The 18,210-nt window shown below is 38.9% G+C and overlaps 2 protein-coding genes across 8 annotated transcripts in view; one reads left to right on the forward strand and one right to left on the reverse strand.

Moving 5' to 3' along the window:
• The window catches only part of LOC141407132 (uncharacterized), a 28,245-nt gene extending 11,620 nt beyond the window's left edge, over nt 1–16,625 (forward strand). The window contains exons 3-4 of the mRNA XM_073995103.1: nt 15,035–15,148; nt 16,297–16,625. Coding sequence (XP_073851204.1) covers nt 15,035–15,148; nt 16,297–16,625 — 443 coding nt within the window. The remainder of the gene's footprint in view (nt 1–15,034; nt 15,149–16,296) is intronic.
• The window catches only part of TBCA (tubulin folding cofactor A), a 90,734-nt gene extending 73,942 nt beyond the window's left edge, over nt 1–16,792 (reverse strand). For 3 of the 7 annotated variants that reach the window (XR_012414557.1, XM_045393909.2, XM_073995142.1), the window contains exon 1: nt 16,637–16,792. Coding sequence is in view for 2 of the 7 variants with exons in the window: in XM_045393909.2 (XP_045249844.1) it covers nt 16,637–16,689 (53 nt within the window). In the remaining 5 variants the exon portion in view is untranslated. Of the gene's footprint in view, nt 1–10,049; nt 14,728–16,046; nt 16,600–16,636 lie in introns of those variants that run through there. The other 4 variants (XM_073995144.1, XM_065546394.1, XM_065546393.1 and 1 more) reach the window with 3 other exon arrangements.
• Between the last annotated feature and the right edge of the window lie 1,418 nt (nt 16,793–18,210).

Consider the following 18,210-nt stretch of genomic DNA (forward strand, 5'->3'; position numbering starts at 1 on the left):
ATATCTGAGACAAGTCTCAGTCAATTTGGAAAGTTTACTTTGCCAAGGATAAGGATGTGCCCGTGACACAGCCTCAGGAGGTCCTGATGACATGTGCCCAAGGTGGCTGGGGTACAGTTTGCTTTTATGTATTTTAGAGAGATACAATGTCAGGGGTAGAAGGTATCTGAGTCTCATGGCACCAAATATGTTAGGGGTGGCAAATCTGTATGGGTCTGCAGCAACCTCAATTCTTGCCTCCTCAGAAGAAAGAATTTGACTGAGGGGCATACAGTAGAAAAAGAGAATAAGTCAAGTTTCAGATCAGGTGTAGAAGTCTATTAAAAAGCTTTAGAGCAGGAAAGGAAAGTACACGTGGAAGAGACCTAAGAGGGTGACCTAAAGTACAAGTGTGGCGTTTGACCTTTTGACTTGCGGTTTTATATCTTGGCATCCTTCCAGGGTCTTGTGCCCCTTTTCCCATGACTCTTCCCTTAGTGTGGGCTGCCTGCATGTGTAGTACTCTCCCTACACTTGGGAGGTGAGCATGCACAGTGTGTTTAAGAAATTGTATGTATGCCTGCCTGAGGCATTCTTCCTTTTTCTGGTGGAATGCCCCCGGAAGGTCATACTCTGCCATTTTGTCTCTTAATGTACATGCCTGGGTTCAATCGCTCAATTCCTAACATTTTACTGGAGACTGATTACCAATTTTAAGCATTGTTATCTGTTTGGGAAATTGCTGCTCCCTGCCTGATCTGAAACTTGCCTCATTCTCTTTTTCTACCATATGCCCTTCAGTCGAATTCTTTCTTCTGAGGAGGCAAGAACTGAGGTTGCTGCAGACCCGTACAGATTTGCCACCCCTAACATATTTGGTGCCATGAGACTCAGATACCTTCTACCCCTGACATTGTATCTCTCTAAAATACATAAAAGCAAACTGTACCCCAGCCACCTTGGGCACATGTCATCAGGACCTCCTGAGGCTGTGTCACGGGCACATCCTTATCCTTGGCAAAATAAACTTTCCAAATTGACTAAGACTTGTCTCAGATATTTTGGGTTCACATTTGGTAACCACAGAGGGATTCTGAGTGGAGGTGGCCCTGATCTTTGAGAAATCTATCGGTGCTTGGTACCAGCTTGGGCTATCTTTATGGTTTAAACCAATTTGGCTAAGGCCTAGGAACCGCCCTCTTCTGAGAATCCCTGATGTCCCAAAATTTGGTTGAGATCTAATTTTCTCTTTTTTTTTGGCTGCACAACTCCTTTTCTGGAGTTTTACTTGCCTGTGATCAATTATCACTTTAGTGTGACAACTGGGGGCCATCAGGAAATTGCTTCTCCCTGGCACCAACTGACAATTGTCATTTTTAGAGAGGCAGTGTGATAACTGGGGAACCATCACCTGATGGTCACCTGACACTCCAGGTGGGTGGGTAGGTAGGAAGCCCTTTCCTGCCCAGCTAATGCCTGGCTATAGCTACCTACTGTAACAATAATATATCAATCAATACATGTTAAGATTTACACTGGTTTGATCTGGAAGGGCAGGACAAATCAAAGAGTGGGGGTGCTTCCAGGTCATAGGTAGATTTAAACATATTCTGACTGGTAATTGGTTGAAAGAGTTATTATTGTAGGAAGGAACATCTGGGTTAAGATAAGGGTTGTGGAGATCAAGGTTTTATCATGCAGATGAAGCCTCCAGGTAGCAGACTTCAGAGAAAATAGATTGTAATTGTTTCTTATCAGATTTAAGGTCTATGTTGATGTTAATGCTGGAGGGATATAATGAGGTATGTCCGACCTCTAATTCCATCTGACCCAATGTTTCAGGTTACATTTTAGAGTGCCCTGGCTGAGGAGGGAGTCCATTCAGATGGTTGTGGGAGGCGTTTGAATTTTATTTTGGTTTACACATCGAAGCAAGAGACAAAAAATTTAAAGTAAGCATAAAATCAAGTTATTACACAATATAATCCAAGCATTTTCCAATTAAAGACTCGGTTATACTGCAAAGATGCCTATTAATGTGAGGTGTTTAGGCATCTCAGTAGGCATTTTCCATAGGAAAAATGTTACACTTGGTGTTAAACTTCAGAAGCATCCCACAAAAGTCTATTTAATGTGTTTCAATGGGCATGAAACATGATTCACAGAATACTAGGTATACTTTGTATAAGTATGTATACTTACACAATATAAGTATGCATAACAAGTAAAAATTCAGAATTCCAACTTAGATGCCAAGAAGGCCTTCTAATTCATTACAGTCCTTGCCATTGAAGTGGTGACTCTTCTACCTCCTAGGAGCTAAGATGAGGAACTAGAACAGAAGCAATGTCAGAGTTTGAGAATAAATGGTTGGGATTCCAAGGCAAGATAGGTTTATCTGCCTTTTTTTTTTTCCTTCTCCCTTTTATCCTCCTTAATCAGACAACAGCACTGAACTGGACAAGAGTTGAGAGAAGAGGGGGAAGGCTGAAGAAAAGACAGCAATTTGATTATCTTTCCTACTTCTAATACAGAGGATCAGACCTCAATAGGACACTGAAATGGAGGGAAACTGAAAGGCCAAAGCTGAACCTAAGGCAACAGCAGAATTTACAAAAGAAGAGATAGGAGGGAAGGAAGTAAATCCCTAGCCAGTTTAGTAAGGAAAAATCACTCTTTACGTTATACATAGGTATTCATAAATTAGGAATTTGAGTAATTATTTCAATTAATACTCTACTACAAGTAACACATTTTCAATTCAGGGAATTTAATCACTTTTTTTTCCCCTTTGGCTAGTGTAACTAAAATGCAGGGAGGACCTGCTTGAAGGTTGGCTGATCCAGTCGTCCAACAAGATGTTTCCATCAATAACTTTCTTTTTGTCTCTTCACTCTGCTATTTATAATACAAGCTACCTCCCAAGGCCAGATGCCCTAGTGCTAAAAGAAGACCACAGCCGCAATCAGAGTTACACGGGAAAGGTTAATACTTCTGTCCCAGAATTCTAAGCAAGAGTTCTGAAATGTATCCTGTTTATATTATCCTAAATCACATGACCAAGCAGAATCAGTTTCTGTGGGCAGGAAAATTTAATGCCTTTAATAAGTCTGATAGGCCCCCAAAGCTGCTGTAGGTGATGCACTTTCCTTCAAAGAACACAGGCTATATGCATGTGGGGAAGGACAGCAGATACTGAAATGAAAATACAGGTAGTTATCAAGAAAATAAAAATTACTGTGGAAGTAGCCAGAGTGTTCACTAGATGTTTGCAATGAAGACAGTCATCACCAAATACTATATACCATATTGCCCATTTAAAAGAAATGTATTAGAATTATTCTATTTATAAACTAAAATAAAAGACAAAGTTGTCTCCTGAGACCACTTCTACTTAATGTAATACTAAAAAAGCTAGCATACTTTAAAAAGATTAATTATAGAAAATAAAAATATCAATTGTAAGGTCTATTTATTTTCTTTTTTAAGAAAATAGTACTTTTTAATTGTGGCAGTAGTGCTGGGGACAAGCAGAGAAGATTAGGGGTATAATCTGCCAGATTTTTAAATCTATGGCATTCACAATTATAAACCACATGGTATTAGGTTAAAAACTGAACAACATTATCAACAAATAATTCAATCTTTCTTTAGAAATGCTATGCCAAACTTAAGAAGTCAAGGTACCATAAGTCTAATTAACAATAATGAAAAGAACCACTTAAAAAGTATTATTATTGGCATTCCTTGGTTTCAGCTCCTGAAAAACAGAGCACCAAGAGGGTTTTCAGGACACAGTATACAAACCACTATCTATAGGCCTCCCCTCACTCTCCAGACACCCTTCACTAAGTGCACAGTCCTGGAAACAGGTAGGGTTGAAAGACTCCCCTCTCCACCAGGGAAAAACTCTGGGTTGTCTAAGGTATATATGTACATCATTCTAAACAAGGCAGAAGAAGATGATTAAGTGAGTGAGTGTGGGTCGGGAGCCTCACATCCTCTCTTTTTCTTTCGCTTTTTATCTTGGAGATGCTTGTTTAAAAAGATAAGCAAAACAATTTTTTTCCAAAATGCAAACCTAAAGAAAGACAGTATAATGGAGTAAAATTAAGAAGTTTATCAAGCCTTGGAGAGGATGTGGATTAATGAAAGGAACTCTCACATAATGCAGTTGGGAACATAAAAGGGTACAATCCCTTTGGAAGTTTGGCACTGCAAGGGACTACATGTTTGTGTGCCCATCCCTTCCTCCCAACTCCCACACCCCAGTTCATATATCTTAACGTTTAATGTAACGCTATTAGGAGATGGGGTCTTTGGGAGGTAATGAAATCAAGAGGGTGGAGCCCTCATGAATGAGATTAGTGCCCTTCTAAAAGAGACCTCAGAGAGCTCTCCAGATCTCTTTCCACCACTCAAGGATACAATGAGAAGACAGTAGTCCTCAACCCAAAGACAGCCTTCACCAGAATATGACCATGCTAGCACCCTAAGTCTCAGACTTCCAGCCTCCAGAACTTTGAGAAATAAATTCTGTCATTTATAAGTCACCCAGTCTATGGTATGTTGTTAGGGCAGCTTGAACTAAGACATGCATCTTACAAGTAGAATATTCATACTTATGACCAAACGATTTCATTCCTGGGTATATACCCAAGAAAAACCCTCAGACATAATTAACGGAGCCATGAAAAAGAATGTACATAGAAACACAGTTAATAAGTGAAACATTCCAAACACTAATCAATAAGAGGAATGGATAAATTGTGGTATTATCAAACAATGGAATATTACACAACAATAAAAAAAAATGTACTGTACCTATGAGCAAAAATTTAGGGCTGAATCCTACCAACATAGGTGAAAAATGGTAAGTCCCAGAAAATGCCCTTCTTACAAAGTAAAAAATAACTAAAAGTAAATAGCACGTTTTTAGTAACACACAAAAAAATTATATTTTAAAAAGTAAGGTAATAATAAACACAAGATTAAAAATAGTAGTTACATCAGGTGGGGGAATAGCACAAAATCAGATGTTATTATCACTGTTTTACTTCTTGTGTTAGGTGATGGGCTCATGTTATTAACACACTACTTGAAAGTAATAAATACAGGCATACAGCAAACAAATGAGGGCCATGCATGGACCAATAATGAGTATGTGGCATAAACCAAGGATTAAGATTAATTCAATTCTATACAATCAGTATCCAAAGAAAGAAAATACTGTTGGGGTAACTAACTTGGACTCATTCCTTAAAGCACACTTAAATCTCCCATCTTTATTTTTAACTCTGTTTATCTATCTTTAAAAAGTTTACAGCAATATTCAGAAAAAAAAAAAAACTAATTTATAGAAAATTTCAATGTAATTCGATGAAGCAAGTATATATTTGGGGAAATTTTTTCTTAAAGGTATCTTTAAAAATACTTTTAGCACTTGAAGGATTAAATCCCAGCCAATAATAAAATACATATGTGAAACACTTTATTCACCAATAATATAGAGTATTACAGTGCTTTCTTATCTTCTGTTAGAATTAACCAAAAACAACTCAAAACTCTGTCTCCTTTTTCCACAAAACTCAAAAGTCATTGCTAGCCATCCCAATTTAAATTCTCCATTCCAAACAAGAAAACATCTTGCCTGATGTGATCTGAATCTGGACTCTACCCAAGGAGCTTTGTTTATGTGAATTACCTCTATTAATATTTACTGTATTAGAAATTAAAAACAGAAATTTTTTAAATATTTGTTTTTAAAGTTAGAAAATTTTAAATGTTAACTTACTTAAAATAACAAAATTAATGTACTACAATGTTACCAAAAATAACCTATTTTGTGAAAAATTATCTTATTTTCCAAAACAAAACAATAAAAAAACAGGAAAAGGGCACTATTTACATATTTGCAGATCTTTATGTCTGAAAAAGAAGCAGGTGGATTCTCGTATCTGCTTCTACATTCAATCTGTTGCAGTATCAAACATCACATAGTCCCTGAAAAACTCCACTGTACAATCGTGAGCAAATGAAAGTGAAAAGGGCAAATAATGTCTTAGTTACTATAAAAACAATTTCTATTTTGCAGAACCCCTGAATGGGTGTTAGGGACCCCAAGGGGTTCCTAGGCCATACTTTGGAAGCTACCAGCCTAGTAAATAGAACCAATAGCTTAATGTATTTTTAGTACTATCATAGTGAAAACTACAAAGTTCTCTGGTAACACAGAAAAGGGAGCACTAACTTTGGACATAGCCAGGAAACTCTCATAGAGATGATGACATCTGAAGCCCAAGTCCTTACATGAAGTCCTTCTAAGACCTGTACCCGCTCCCTCCTACTTTTCTGAATCTCCTACCCCTTTTCCCCTCCTTCACTTGGTTGCTGCTCCTCAAACAGGCCAATCTTTCCCTTTTTCAAGTCTTTGAATTTGCTCTTTCTTCTGTCTGAATGACTATTCCCCCATGTATCTCATGGCTGCTCTTGGTCACACCTGGCCATCCTTATAGCTGAGAAGAGATACACTTCCACACACCTGAAATCCATTCTTTGAGAAGTTCTGCCTTACGCTCAACATTACATATGTCTTCTAAGAGCCATACATAACAATGTACATTGTAGCACCATTTGTACAAGGGAAAAACTAGGGCCAAAAAAATAATAAAAAAAAAGAAAACTAAACTAAATACCCATTAAAATGAGAATGAAAAAATACATTAGTGCACTCACACTTGAAGTTCTAGGAATAAATCCTCATTTACATGTATACTGCATAACTTAACAATGTACAAATTCCTTAAGGACTGGGACAAAACCTTTGCTATTTTGTTTCCCTGAAATACCACCTAATCCCCATGAGATTTCAACATACCTATGTTCCTACTATTTTTCTTAAGTTATAAAATAATAATAATAATAATCTGGAATGGATTAGTCTATGTAACTTATCAGGCAGTTAAACACACAAACACACACCCCTCTATTAAACTAGAATTAAAGAGTCTATTCTAGTTAATTCTAGGTAAACTACAAAAACTTTTTGATAGAACTGTAATAATTTTTAAATTTTCCACAATAGACTAGTCTCTTCCTAGTTTAAAAAATGTAAAATTGTTGCTTTTAAACAAATCCTTGATATATTTTCGTATATTTTATATCTCCAATAAAATAAAAATACTATCCTGAAAAATGTCTAATTATTTGAGGGTGGTTATTACTTGAGAGGTTGTTTCTCTTTTCTTTCTCCATTTCTAAGTCTCTCACTTTCATTTATAAAGCAAACTTTTATTTCCAGTCTCTTGATGTGTTTCCCCCTCATAAACCCTTTTCTGGTTTCCTCCAGTCCTTAACTCAATTGACAAATATCTATTAAGTGTCTATTTGTTGAAAAACAATTCTGTGAAAAGCAATGATATTATTAGACATCATCCCTTTGAAAAGATATGAAGAACTTTCTGGCCTTAAGAAAATCTTTGTATACTTTGATATAGTGCAGTGTCTTCAGAACTTAACATTGCAGATTTGGAGATCAAAATTACAATACTATACTAGTAATGTAAGTTCAAATACACTTCTGCAGACTTGTAGGTCTTCAAAAATTTCATAGAGTACAAATGTATTTCAGGCAACAAATGACTTATTAAAATCATGACATTAGTATTATTCAGAAGCTGAGGAACATTTAATGAAAAAGCTGATGCCTACTTGCTCCAATGTCCTTTATAGACAAATAAACCCTGGGTGAGAATACACACGCACACACACACAGAGCTCCATAACATACTTGTGGAAGTGAAAGGATCTCAACAACAACAAACAGAGAACTCAATTAAAAAACATTAAGGAGGATTTGGAAATAACTATAATCCAGCACTAGAATTGTAACAATGTCTTGTAATCATTGTGTGAATCATTTATAGATTGAGTTTCTGCAAAACTCACTTGACTACTCTTCCCTACAATAAACTTAATGATAGTCCAATAAAAAAGCAAAACTGGCCTTGTCACATTGTACTAATGATACAGATACAGTGTTTTTTAAGCATTAAAAGTACAAATAATTGATATAAACTGAAGATTTTTTTTTGCTGGGCCTTGGGGGTAGGGAATCACTGCCTCAGCAATGATCACAAAAAGATCATTACAAAGTCTTAGAAATTACTCAAAAACACAAGGTTCATACTCTTCCTTTCTCCCTCCACAGACAATCAGTGAACAGAACAAGCAACTAAAACACAAGGTTTTATCACAATTTAAACTAAAGCAAGTTCCACGGTCTCTCCTGGGGATCAGTAACCATTCATCCTTAAGTCCTCATCCACACTGTTGATAATCTACAGAAAAGTAACAAAGATGCTGCTGCTGCTATGGTTTGAATGTTTGTATCCCTCCAAAATTCACACTGAAACTTTATTTCCAATGCTACAGTATTAAGAGATGGGGCCTTTAGAAGGTGACTAGGTAATGAGGGCTCCTCCCTTGTAAATGGGATGAAGGCCCTTATAAAAGAGGCTTCACACAGCCTTGGGCCCTTTAATGCCTTCTGCCATGTGAAGACAGTGTTCAGGACACCATCCCAGAAGCAAGAGACCAGGCCCTCACCAGACACTTGCTGGCCTCTTCATCTTGGATTTCCCAGTCTCTGGAACTATAAGCAATAAATTTCTATTATTTATAAATTACCCAGCCTCAGGTATTTTTTTATAGCAGCACAAATGAACGAAGATAGGCTTTAATGATAAAAATGAGAGCAGTTAGCATTTATTGAACATTGACTACATATCAGGCATTTGGGCTAAGTGCTTTACATGATTACTTTATTTAATTCTCCTAACAATACAAAAAAAAAAAGGTACTTTCATTAACCCCATGTTCCAGCTAAGAAAACTGGGGCTTTTAAAGGCTAAGTAACTTTCCCAGGGTCACATACATAATAATGTGTAGTAAGTGGAGGCTGGGAGCCCATCTGTTTAACTCTCACTGCAAGAATAAATAACTATAGTAACTATTATGCTGTAATACAGTAATTGATTCAGTGGCTCTCTACTGCTTATCCGATCAGGTTCAAAATCCTTATAAAGGAAGATTTCATTCCTTCATCTGCTCATTGCAAAGACTTTTACTGAGTATTATGTGCCAACACCACACCAGATGATTCAAAGACAGTAAGATGTAGGTTCTGAATGAGGCTGCTAAATGAGTGATCTTTGGATTAGTTAGACCTATGACAAGTCACTAAGAGAAAAAAATCAGTTCTATTTGGACACAACATCACAATAGAACATTATGATGTTATTTTATAAATGTATTACTGGAAGTAGAATACTAGAATAGCCATCACATACATCACATATCTAAGCATTTACTGTCTTAAGAGTTTTAGACTGGCATTATTAATAAAATTTTCCAACCTTGCTTATTACAGATTTTCAAAATTTCCAACCAAACAAAAAAATACAATGAAAAAAACAAAACACCCATACACACACAGGGCAAAGGATCTTTCATCTCCACATTCAACCTGGAAAATAAAATACCCTGTGTTGGGAAAACTGTGATGATGAGAGGCCTTAGCCTTCTCCCTTTCCAGCTTGCAGAGACGTCTGATTGCCTGCTATATTGCTCCTAAGAGTGACTACTTGCCAAGTAGTTGGCAGAATGCGGTGAAAAGCTGACCACCTGCAATCCATTTTGACATGGCCTCTGACCACCACTTTGGAGAACTGAATACATTACAGAAATTCCTAAAGGAATTAGCTAAATTTCAAAGGAGGAAGGTAGCCATCTGGCTGAACTTAGCAATGGGGTACAGTGTAAAAGAGGAGAAAAGAAAACAAAGCTAGCAAATCTTACAGGAATAATTTACAGGACTATGTTCTTAACCTCTCCCACATACTGTCCACCATACTTCTATGCATCATTGCTTTAAATATAAGAAGTATATAAACAGCTAAAGCTAATGGGGGGAAACTTTATGTCTACTTAAGTATATGTGTTATTTGCATTCTTCACTTTTTATATCAGTATAATACATATTGAACTAATAGTGTAGAGATTTTACATACCTTTTATGTTGTCTTCATGCCTGCTACACATAGCATATACACCATACACAGTTGTATATGAGAGATGTAGATATAAACAAACTTGGGAAGATGCCATGGTTTGGGAACAATGCTTGCTTTATTAAACAAAAAAAAAAAATCAATACAATTTCCCCACAGGTTCATGATGTAAAATTCTATAATCAAGGCTTGTAGATTTGTAATTATGGTATGTCAGCTACATTTAAACAAGAGTGTTAAAAGATTGTTAAAGTTAAACTAACACAATTGCAGTGTGAATTGTCCTAGTCTCATTCTAATCTACTGGTGTCACTTTCATTTAATCAGAAGAAAACTATGGGCCAATGTCAGTGCTATTTCCAATGCCCTAACATTCTTTGTTCACATTGGATTTTAAGCCATTACCAATCCAAAATGGTTATAAAAAGATATATTTAAGAAAGTATTTTTAATCAATTCATTCACTCATCAGTGAGCTAGTTTAACAGGCTTTATTGAAAGTAAGTTGGCTTTAAAGTTAAATAATCTTTTATGTTAAATTATTATGAGTGTTTTTTACTTGTAGAATAATTTCTTGAATTTACCACAAGTCTAATAAAAAACAAACTTTTTTGTAAACACAAATCCCACTTGGAAACTTTTGGTGGATATAAGTCACTTAGCTGAAATACTACATTTAGAAAATATCAATTCTATATTTTCTCCTACTTTAGTAAAAATTATTTTCTAAATCATTAATAATTTAAATACAGAACAAAAGCTACTCTGTCAATGATTTACATTTACACCATGCACTTAAGTTTTAAATTAAGGTACAACATACAGTTGTACTACCTGCAAATAGCCTCCAAATAAATCACACAACACATAAAACAGAGCTATGTTCGCTAGTTACAGAAGAGGGGCAATCATTCCGGTTTGCCTGGGACTTTCCCAGTTTTAGCAGTGAAACCACATCCTGGGGAACCCCTCAGTCTCAGGCAAACTGGGATAATTGATGCCACCTAGATATCCCCCCGCTCCCCACCTCCCCCCAAAAAAAACAGAGTGTTCAACAGTTCTGTGCTGGGGGAAAAAACTGAGTATTATTTGGTAACTCTCTGCTAGGGCTGCCAGATTAGTTAGTTGTGATCCTGTCACAGATATCAACTGGTCTAGCAATCTGATAATAACACAGATCCAAATCTTTAAAAAAAAAAAAAGAGCCAGACACACCCAAACCTGCCAACTAATACCTACTACCAGTGAGTCACATGTGAACAAAGGCTGCTGCTCAAAGAAACTTAGTATAATAACCCATCTAGGGCCAGGCATGGTGGCTCACACCTATAATTCTAGCACTTTGGGAGGCCACAGCAGGCAGATCACCTGAGGTCAGGAGTTCAAGATCAGCCTGGCCAACATGGCAAAACCCTGTCTCTACTAAAAAATACAAAAATTAGCCGGTCATGGTGGCCGGCACGTGTAATTCCAGCTACTTGGGAGGCTGAGGCAGGGATGAACCCAGGAGGCAGAAGCCGCAGTGAGCCGAGATCACACCACTCCAATCCAGCCTGGGTGACACAGTGAGACTCTGTCTCGGAAAAAATAAAAATAATAATAATAAAATAACCCATCTAGCCTCTATTATATACATTTCTCTAGTTTCACAGTAAGAATTAGTCCTCGGGAAAAATAAAAAAGCATACATGTGACAAAATATCACAGGGTACCCTGTAAATATGTATGTGTCAACTAAAAATAACAATAAAACTATTAAAATCTTGTTGCTGGGAGGAAGATATTTAAGGAGCCCTCAGAGTCAGAGACTTAGCACCAATTCAGCCTCATTCTGTCCAACTCTCACCTTCTAAGCCATTCCTAGTATCTACACTCTTTCTTTATTCCCAGTAATCCAACCTCTCTCTCTTGAAACTCACTTCCCAGAAATCAGATGCTTTGCCTTTTACTGTACAAGGTAACAAAGTTTCTCTAGGAACAGGACACTCACTGTAAACTTCTTGCCTATTTTCCCAGGGCCTAAAAATACTGGCCCTGAAACTTGTTTCTACTTTCTAATGTGGGCTGTTATCCATTAGGTCACCTTTGCCATTTTGCCAACATGCTGAAATGACCAGCTGAAATGACCATCTTCCACGCATGGCTGGATCTCCTTGATGCCAAATACCATCATCTATTTATTGCCTGTTTCTGTATTCCCCTAACATTCAACCTGCCTGTCCACATTTCTTCCTCAGACCAACTATCAGGAACTTCTGAGTCACCTGAAGTGTTCCAGCAGATCTAATTAGAAACTAAATTAATCCACCCTTTCTAGTATAGCCTACCCAAACTGAACTCTAGGACAAATACCTAGAATATAATTTCTAGTTGCTCTCAATTTCTAGAGAGAAAATTGAAGGATCTGGGGCATGAATAATGACTTTAAACCTCTTCTTCCAAATAAAGGTTGTGACTTCCGAAGATAAATGGTGCTACGGAAAATGAACATCTAACCAGAAACAGAGTGTCAAGAACAGATTTAAAAGAGTGTTGAGAATAGGTTTCTAAACCATTGATTAAAAAAAAAAATGAACTGAATCCCTTTTACAAAACCAAGAACATGTCTGAATCATGAATTAAGATATCTTTGAAACTAATTTTGGAGAGAGGAGGAAAAAAGCATTATCTTTTAGATCCTTTTTATCATGAAAAATGTTAAACTTACGTACAGAAGAATATTGAAGCCCCATGATCATTCACTGCAACAATTATCAATATGTTGCCATTGCTGCTTCATCTATTTTTTTCTCTGCTGACATAAAATATAGATTTTTTAAAATAGGATGCAGGGTTTAAAACCTAGACGACGGGTCAATAGGTGCATCAAATCACCATGGCACATGTATACCTATGCAACAAAACTGCATGTTCAGCACATGTATCCCAGAACTCAAATAAAAATAAGTAATAATAAAATAAAATAAAAATAGGATACTAAGGCAGAAGATGGAAAGAGTCATAGTAAAATAATTTTCAGGAGAAAAATAAAAAAAGACTGTAGGGGACAATATTTATGGAGTTAGACGGTGATATACCAAGGCAAAATGGGAGTAAAAAGCAGCTAAAACAGAAGTTTTAGGGGTTTTTCTTTAATTGCATTTTAATACATAAGTGGGAAACTATAACCCCAAATGTCAACACAGAAGTCATTTTAAAATGTATGGGAGACATTTTCATTAATTTATAAGCAATTTGAGATAATAGTAAACTATGACCATGTTTCATAAAATGATAAATTTATTTCTAAGCAGTTTACATAAGCATTGAGAACTTCTGAAAGTCAAAAACTTAGTTTATAATAATCTCAATGAGTATTTTCTCTAGAATATGTATTGTAAGCATATAACTACTTGAACTAAGTAATTTTATAAAACTAGTAGAGATCACTGGAATGAGAAATGTCAAGGTCATGTAAGTAAATGAATGGGAAACTACCATTAGAAGTCATTTTTCATGACTTTCATTCTACAGCACTCTGCAACACACCCTGATAGTTCCGCCAAATATACTGACTAAAATGACATAACCCAAGTAAGTCTGGTAAAAGTGAACAAAAGAACTCTGAGCTGAGGGATAGGGTGGATTATTTATATTTCCAAATATACATCTCAATTCCCTTCCTACTACAAATTTTAAAAATACTCTTTACGGGAGCACTGTAGCTTAAAGAAGAAAGTTGTAGATTTGAAACCTTGGTCCTTTTCCTTGTATTACCACTAACTAGTAGTGTGACTTTAGACAAAATTTTTTTTTCTTTAACTTCATGAAACCTCAGTTTCTCATATGTAAAATAGGAATCCAAACAGTATTATTAACATTTACTAGCCACTTGCTATTTGCCACACACTGTATTAAACAGTACAGCAGGCAGTTCTTGCAACAACTGCATGAGTTGGGTCCTTGCGCTATTTTACAAATAAGGTAGAAGAGGCACAGCACAATGTAATATATTCCACAACATACAATAAAGGGAAGAATTAAGATCTGAACCCAAGCAGTCTCACTTCAGAAATGGCTGTGCATTTAACTCCTACTCACACGGTCTCCTTATTGCCTTGGCAATAAAGCTTCCAGGGAAGTACAGTGGGATGCTGTGCTAAAACTCAGAAGCATTATCTTAAAAAATGAATTCATTCTCTCTTTTGCCTTGTCCTTCCTCTGGTGGAAATACCAATAAAAAAGGAAAGGTGGGCAGACAGGAAGAAGCCAGTTGGTTTCTTTAGTAGACATTACTACAACAGAATAACTTGCTTCTTCAGAAGTCTGTTTATCTTTTCTCTTGGAATACTTCATCAAAAAGTTTGCTCCTCTTGGGTCTGAACAATAAAGTTCTAATGAACATTGAAGTGTCTACCAGCACTCAGGAGTGTAAACTAAAAATAAAATTCTAAGCTCCCCAACCGTCTGAATGGACCCCTCCTCTCAACCAAGGGCGTTCTAAAGTTATCCTGAAAAACTAATTCAGGCCATGATGCGAAGAGGGGGTCAGACTTGTCTCATTATACCTTCCTCCCTTTGGAACTCAGGAACAATTGAGCAGCATTAACATTAAAACAGATCTTAAGGCTTTTTGTAGCAATAAGACACCAAATTCCAGCCTTACTCTAATATGGCATCACAGGACAGCTAGCAGGATCTGAAAGAAATAAAAGCATTTTACTCTAAAATAGATATCTTTTACATATTTTGAGTTGGCCCTGCAAAGATCTCTCTTACGGGGAAAATCTGCATTCTGTAGAGAATCCTCTTCCTTGTCCAGGTCTTTTTCCTGATCCAGGAGAAAATTAACTAGGAGTCTGGGACCTTTTTAAGTCTGAAAAGAAACATCAGAAATCTAGTCTCTTTGAAGCCTGCTACCTGGAGGCTTCATCTGCCTAATAAGAACCTTAATCTCCACAACCCCTTTATTTTAACCCAGACACATTCCCTTGTATTGATTCCAGGTCTTAAGACAATCTCTTTCAACCAATTGCCAATTGGAAAACCTCCTATAACTTGGAACTGCCCCCAGCCCCCTTTGGGTTGTCCTGCCTTTCCAGATCAAACCAAAGTACAAGGTACATGTATTGATTGATGTCTTCCGTCTCCCTAAAATGTATAAAACCAAGCTGTAGCCTGACCACCTTGGGCACATGTCATCAGGACCTCCTGAGGCTGTCACAGGCATATCCTTAACCCCGGCAAAACAAACTTCTAAATTGATTGAGACCTGTCTCAGGTAAACTTTTTTGGTTTACAGGAATTTGAGCAAATTACAGGACTGCACTACCCATAAGTTTGTGAAAGGAAAAATAAATCTCAGGACCCCAAAAATCACTAAGCCAAAAAGAAAAGTCAAGCTAGGAATTGCATCAAGCAAACCTGTCTCTCATTTTATTTCTGAATAAGTCACAAAGATTTAAAAAAAAAGAAAGCTAAATACCTCCCTGACGATTTGCCCACAAGGAAATTCCTGTGGGCCTCATGATCTTCATTCTAAAACAGTTCTGTTGTATTTCACCCTGGCATTGGAAATTGATAGTTTATCTTCACAGATATGGGGCAAAGGACAGAACTCAAAGTCAGCCCCTACCCACCTGAGACAACTGGGTATCTGCTTCCTCTGCCCTACTGTATATGTAAAATCGCAGATTCATTTAGCAGACTAAGGCATAAGTGACTATTCTTCCACCCCTCTCACATGTAAACCGTGTATTAAGTGAAAAGCAGATCAAAGATTCAAAAGAATGCGACCATCTGTTTCTTATCTATGACCTGGATGCCCCCCACCCTTCCAGTTGTCCCGACTTTCTGGAGGGAACCAAGGTACACCTTACACTTTGATTAATATCTGAGGTCTCCCTAAAATGTATTAAACCAAGCTGTGCCCCAACCGCCTTGGGCACATGTCATCAGGACCTCCTGAGGCTGTGTCATGGGCACGTCCTTGGCAAAATAAACTTTCTAAATTAATACCTGTCTCAGATACTCCTGGTTCACAGGTTATTTCAAGAGCATCTCACAGCCTCTTCGGGGAGTCTGACTGGAGAAAGTGAGGCCACATTAAGTTTGCTGAGTGTGCTAGAAGTTCAGGCCCAGTTCTCAAAGCCTGCCAGTCACGCCAGCCATGTTAGGCCACACGGCTCCACTACGGTCTCTTTTTTGACGAAGCAAGGATCCTTGGCGTCCCCCTAAACTTCAGAGCCTGCTTTCAAGTCCACTTGAGAGCACATCTGGTATCCGCCTCCCCGGGTCAAGTTCAGCAAGGAGACGCCGGCGCACGCACACAGGAGGCAAGGCATCAGGGCCCGGCTCGCCCTCCCGCCTCCCCAGGCCGCGGCCCACCCCCTCCCCACAGCGGGCGCCGAGAGACCGGCCCGTCGCCGACTCTCGTCGCAAATCCGAGCGGCTAGTGAGTGGAGAGGACGGGAAGCGGCGTGCGAGGCCGGCGGGCTCGGGCGCGGCCTGGAGTTCGGAGCCCGCCTCGGGCCTGCGCTCCGCTCAGCCTCGCAGGCCGCCACGAGGCGACGAAGAGGAGGTGCAGGGCGCCGCTAACGGCTCCTTACCGCTTCACCACGCCGGTCTTGATCTTGATCTGTCTCACGCGAGGTTCGGCCATGGTCCCTAGAGCGCCGCGGGAAGGAGGGGCGAAGAACCGGGGTAACCGTGGAGGGCGACGCGCAGAGGCGGTGGCTATATGGGCATGGCAGGCGACCCGGCGCATGCGCAGGCTGCGCGGCCCGGCGTCCCCGCCACGCCCCGCGGGGCGGGTTTTTTCCTGGAGGGCGGTACCCCGCACCAGCCGTCCGCTGCCCGCGCCCTCTTACCCCTGGTGGAACGTTCCCTCCTGTCGCTCGTACTGCCCTCCTTTTTAGTTCAGGCGTAAGTTACGCTATCCCGGTCTCCACAGCCTGGGCCTTTGGGGAAACTAACGTCTCTCTGGGACGTTGCTTTGCGGGATTATCTGCTTAACGGACGGAGTGACCTAAAAAATGTATTAAGGGTATTTTCGATGCCATTATCTGGTGTCAAATGGGGCGAAGTGATGCATGTGTAATGAAATAAACTTCCATCATGCATGCAGTCAAGAAAATCCTTGCCCTTTTCCTCAAATCCCTGCAAGAAGGTTTGTAGATAATGTGGCTTTCAAAGGAAATAACTAATAAAACTTCCTCAAATAATCACCTCTAGTGTATCCTAAATATTTAACTTACAAGAATGTGTGTGGCATACAAAAGCTTGGGCTTCCTGATCAGACCAACCGGCTTACATTCGGGGTTCCACCCTTTAATAAATAGCTAGACAACACTGATACCTATGCTGTTTAGCCTCGCAGCTGATCAGTCTACAAAATGGAAATAATAATGCCCATTTTACAGATTAGGTGTAAGGGTTAAAACACCTAGCTCAGGCCGGGCGCGGTGGCTCAAGCCTGTAATCCCAGCACTTTGGGAGGCCGAGGCGGGCGGATCACAAGGTCAGGAGATCGAGACCACAGTGAAACCCCGTCTCTACTAAAAATACAAAAAATTAGCCGGGCGCGGTGGCGGGCGCCTGTAGTCCCAGCTACTCGGGAGGCTGAGGCAGGAGAATGGCGGGAACCCGGGAGGCGGAGCTTGCAGTGAGCCGAGATCGCGCCACTGCACTCCAGCCTGGGCAACAGCGTGAGATTCCGTCTCAAAAAAAAAAAAAAAAAAAAAAAAAACACCTAGCTCATTGTCTGACGCATAGTAGATGCTGAACGGCATTTGACTATTTTAAATGTTCAAAAATATATTTGTTGCATAAAATGAGGCACATCACCAGTGAGCTCTAGCAGTCCCTTCCTGAGAGTCTCCTGAGGAATACAGGACAAAATCGCCCTTTTTTACAATTGCTTTTCTTTTCTTTTTCTTTTTGTTTTTTTTTTTTTGTTTTTTTTTTTTTTGAGACAGATTCTCACTCTGTCGTGCAGTGGCTTGATCTCGGCTCACTGCAACCTCCGCCTCCCGGGTTCAAGCGATTCTCCTGCCTCAGCCCCCAGAGTAGCTGGAATTACAGGTGGGTTCCACTATGCCTAGATAATTTTTTTTTTTCTTTTGCATTTTCAGTAGAGACAGGGTTTCACCATGTTGGCCAGACTGGCTAGAACTCCTGACCT

Source organism: Macaca fascicularis, chromosome 6 (genome assembly GCF_037993035.2).
Source record: "Macaca fascicularis isolate 582-1 chromosome 6, T2T-MFA8v1.1".
Lineage (NCBI taxonomy): Eukaryota > Metazoa > Chordata > Mammalia > Primates > Cercopithecidae > Macaca > Macaca fascicularis.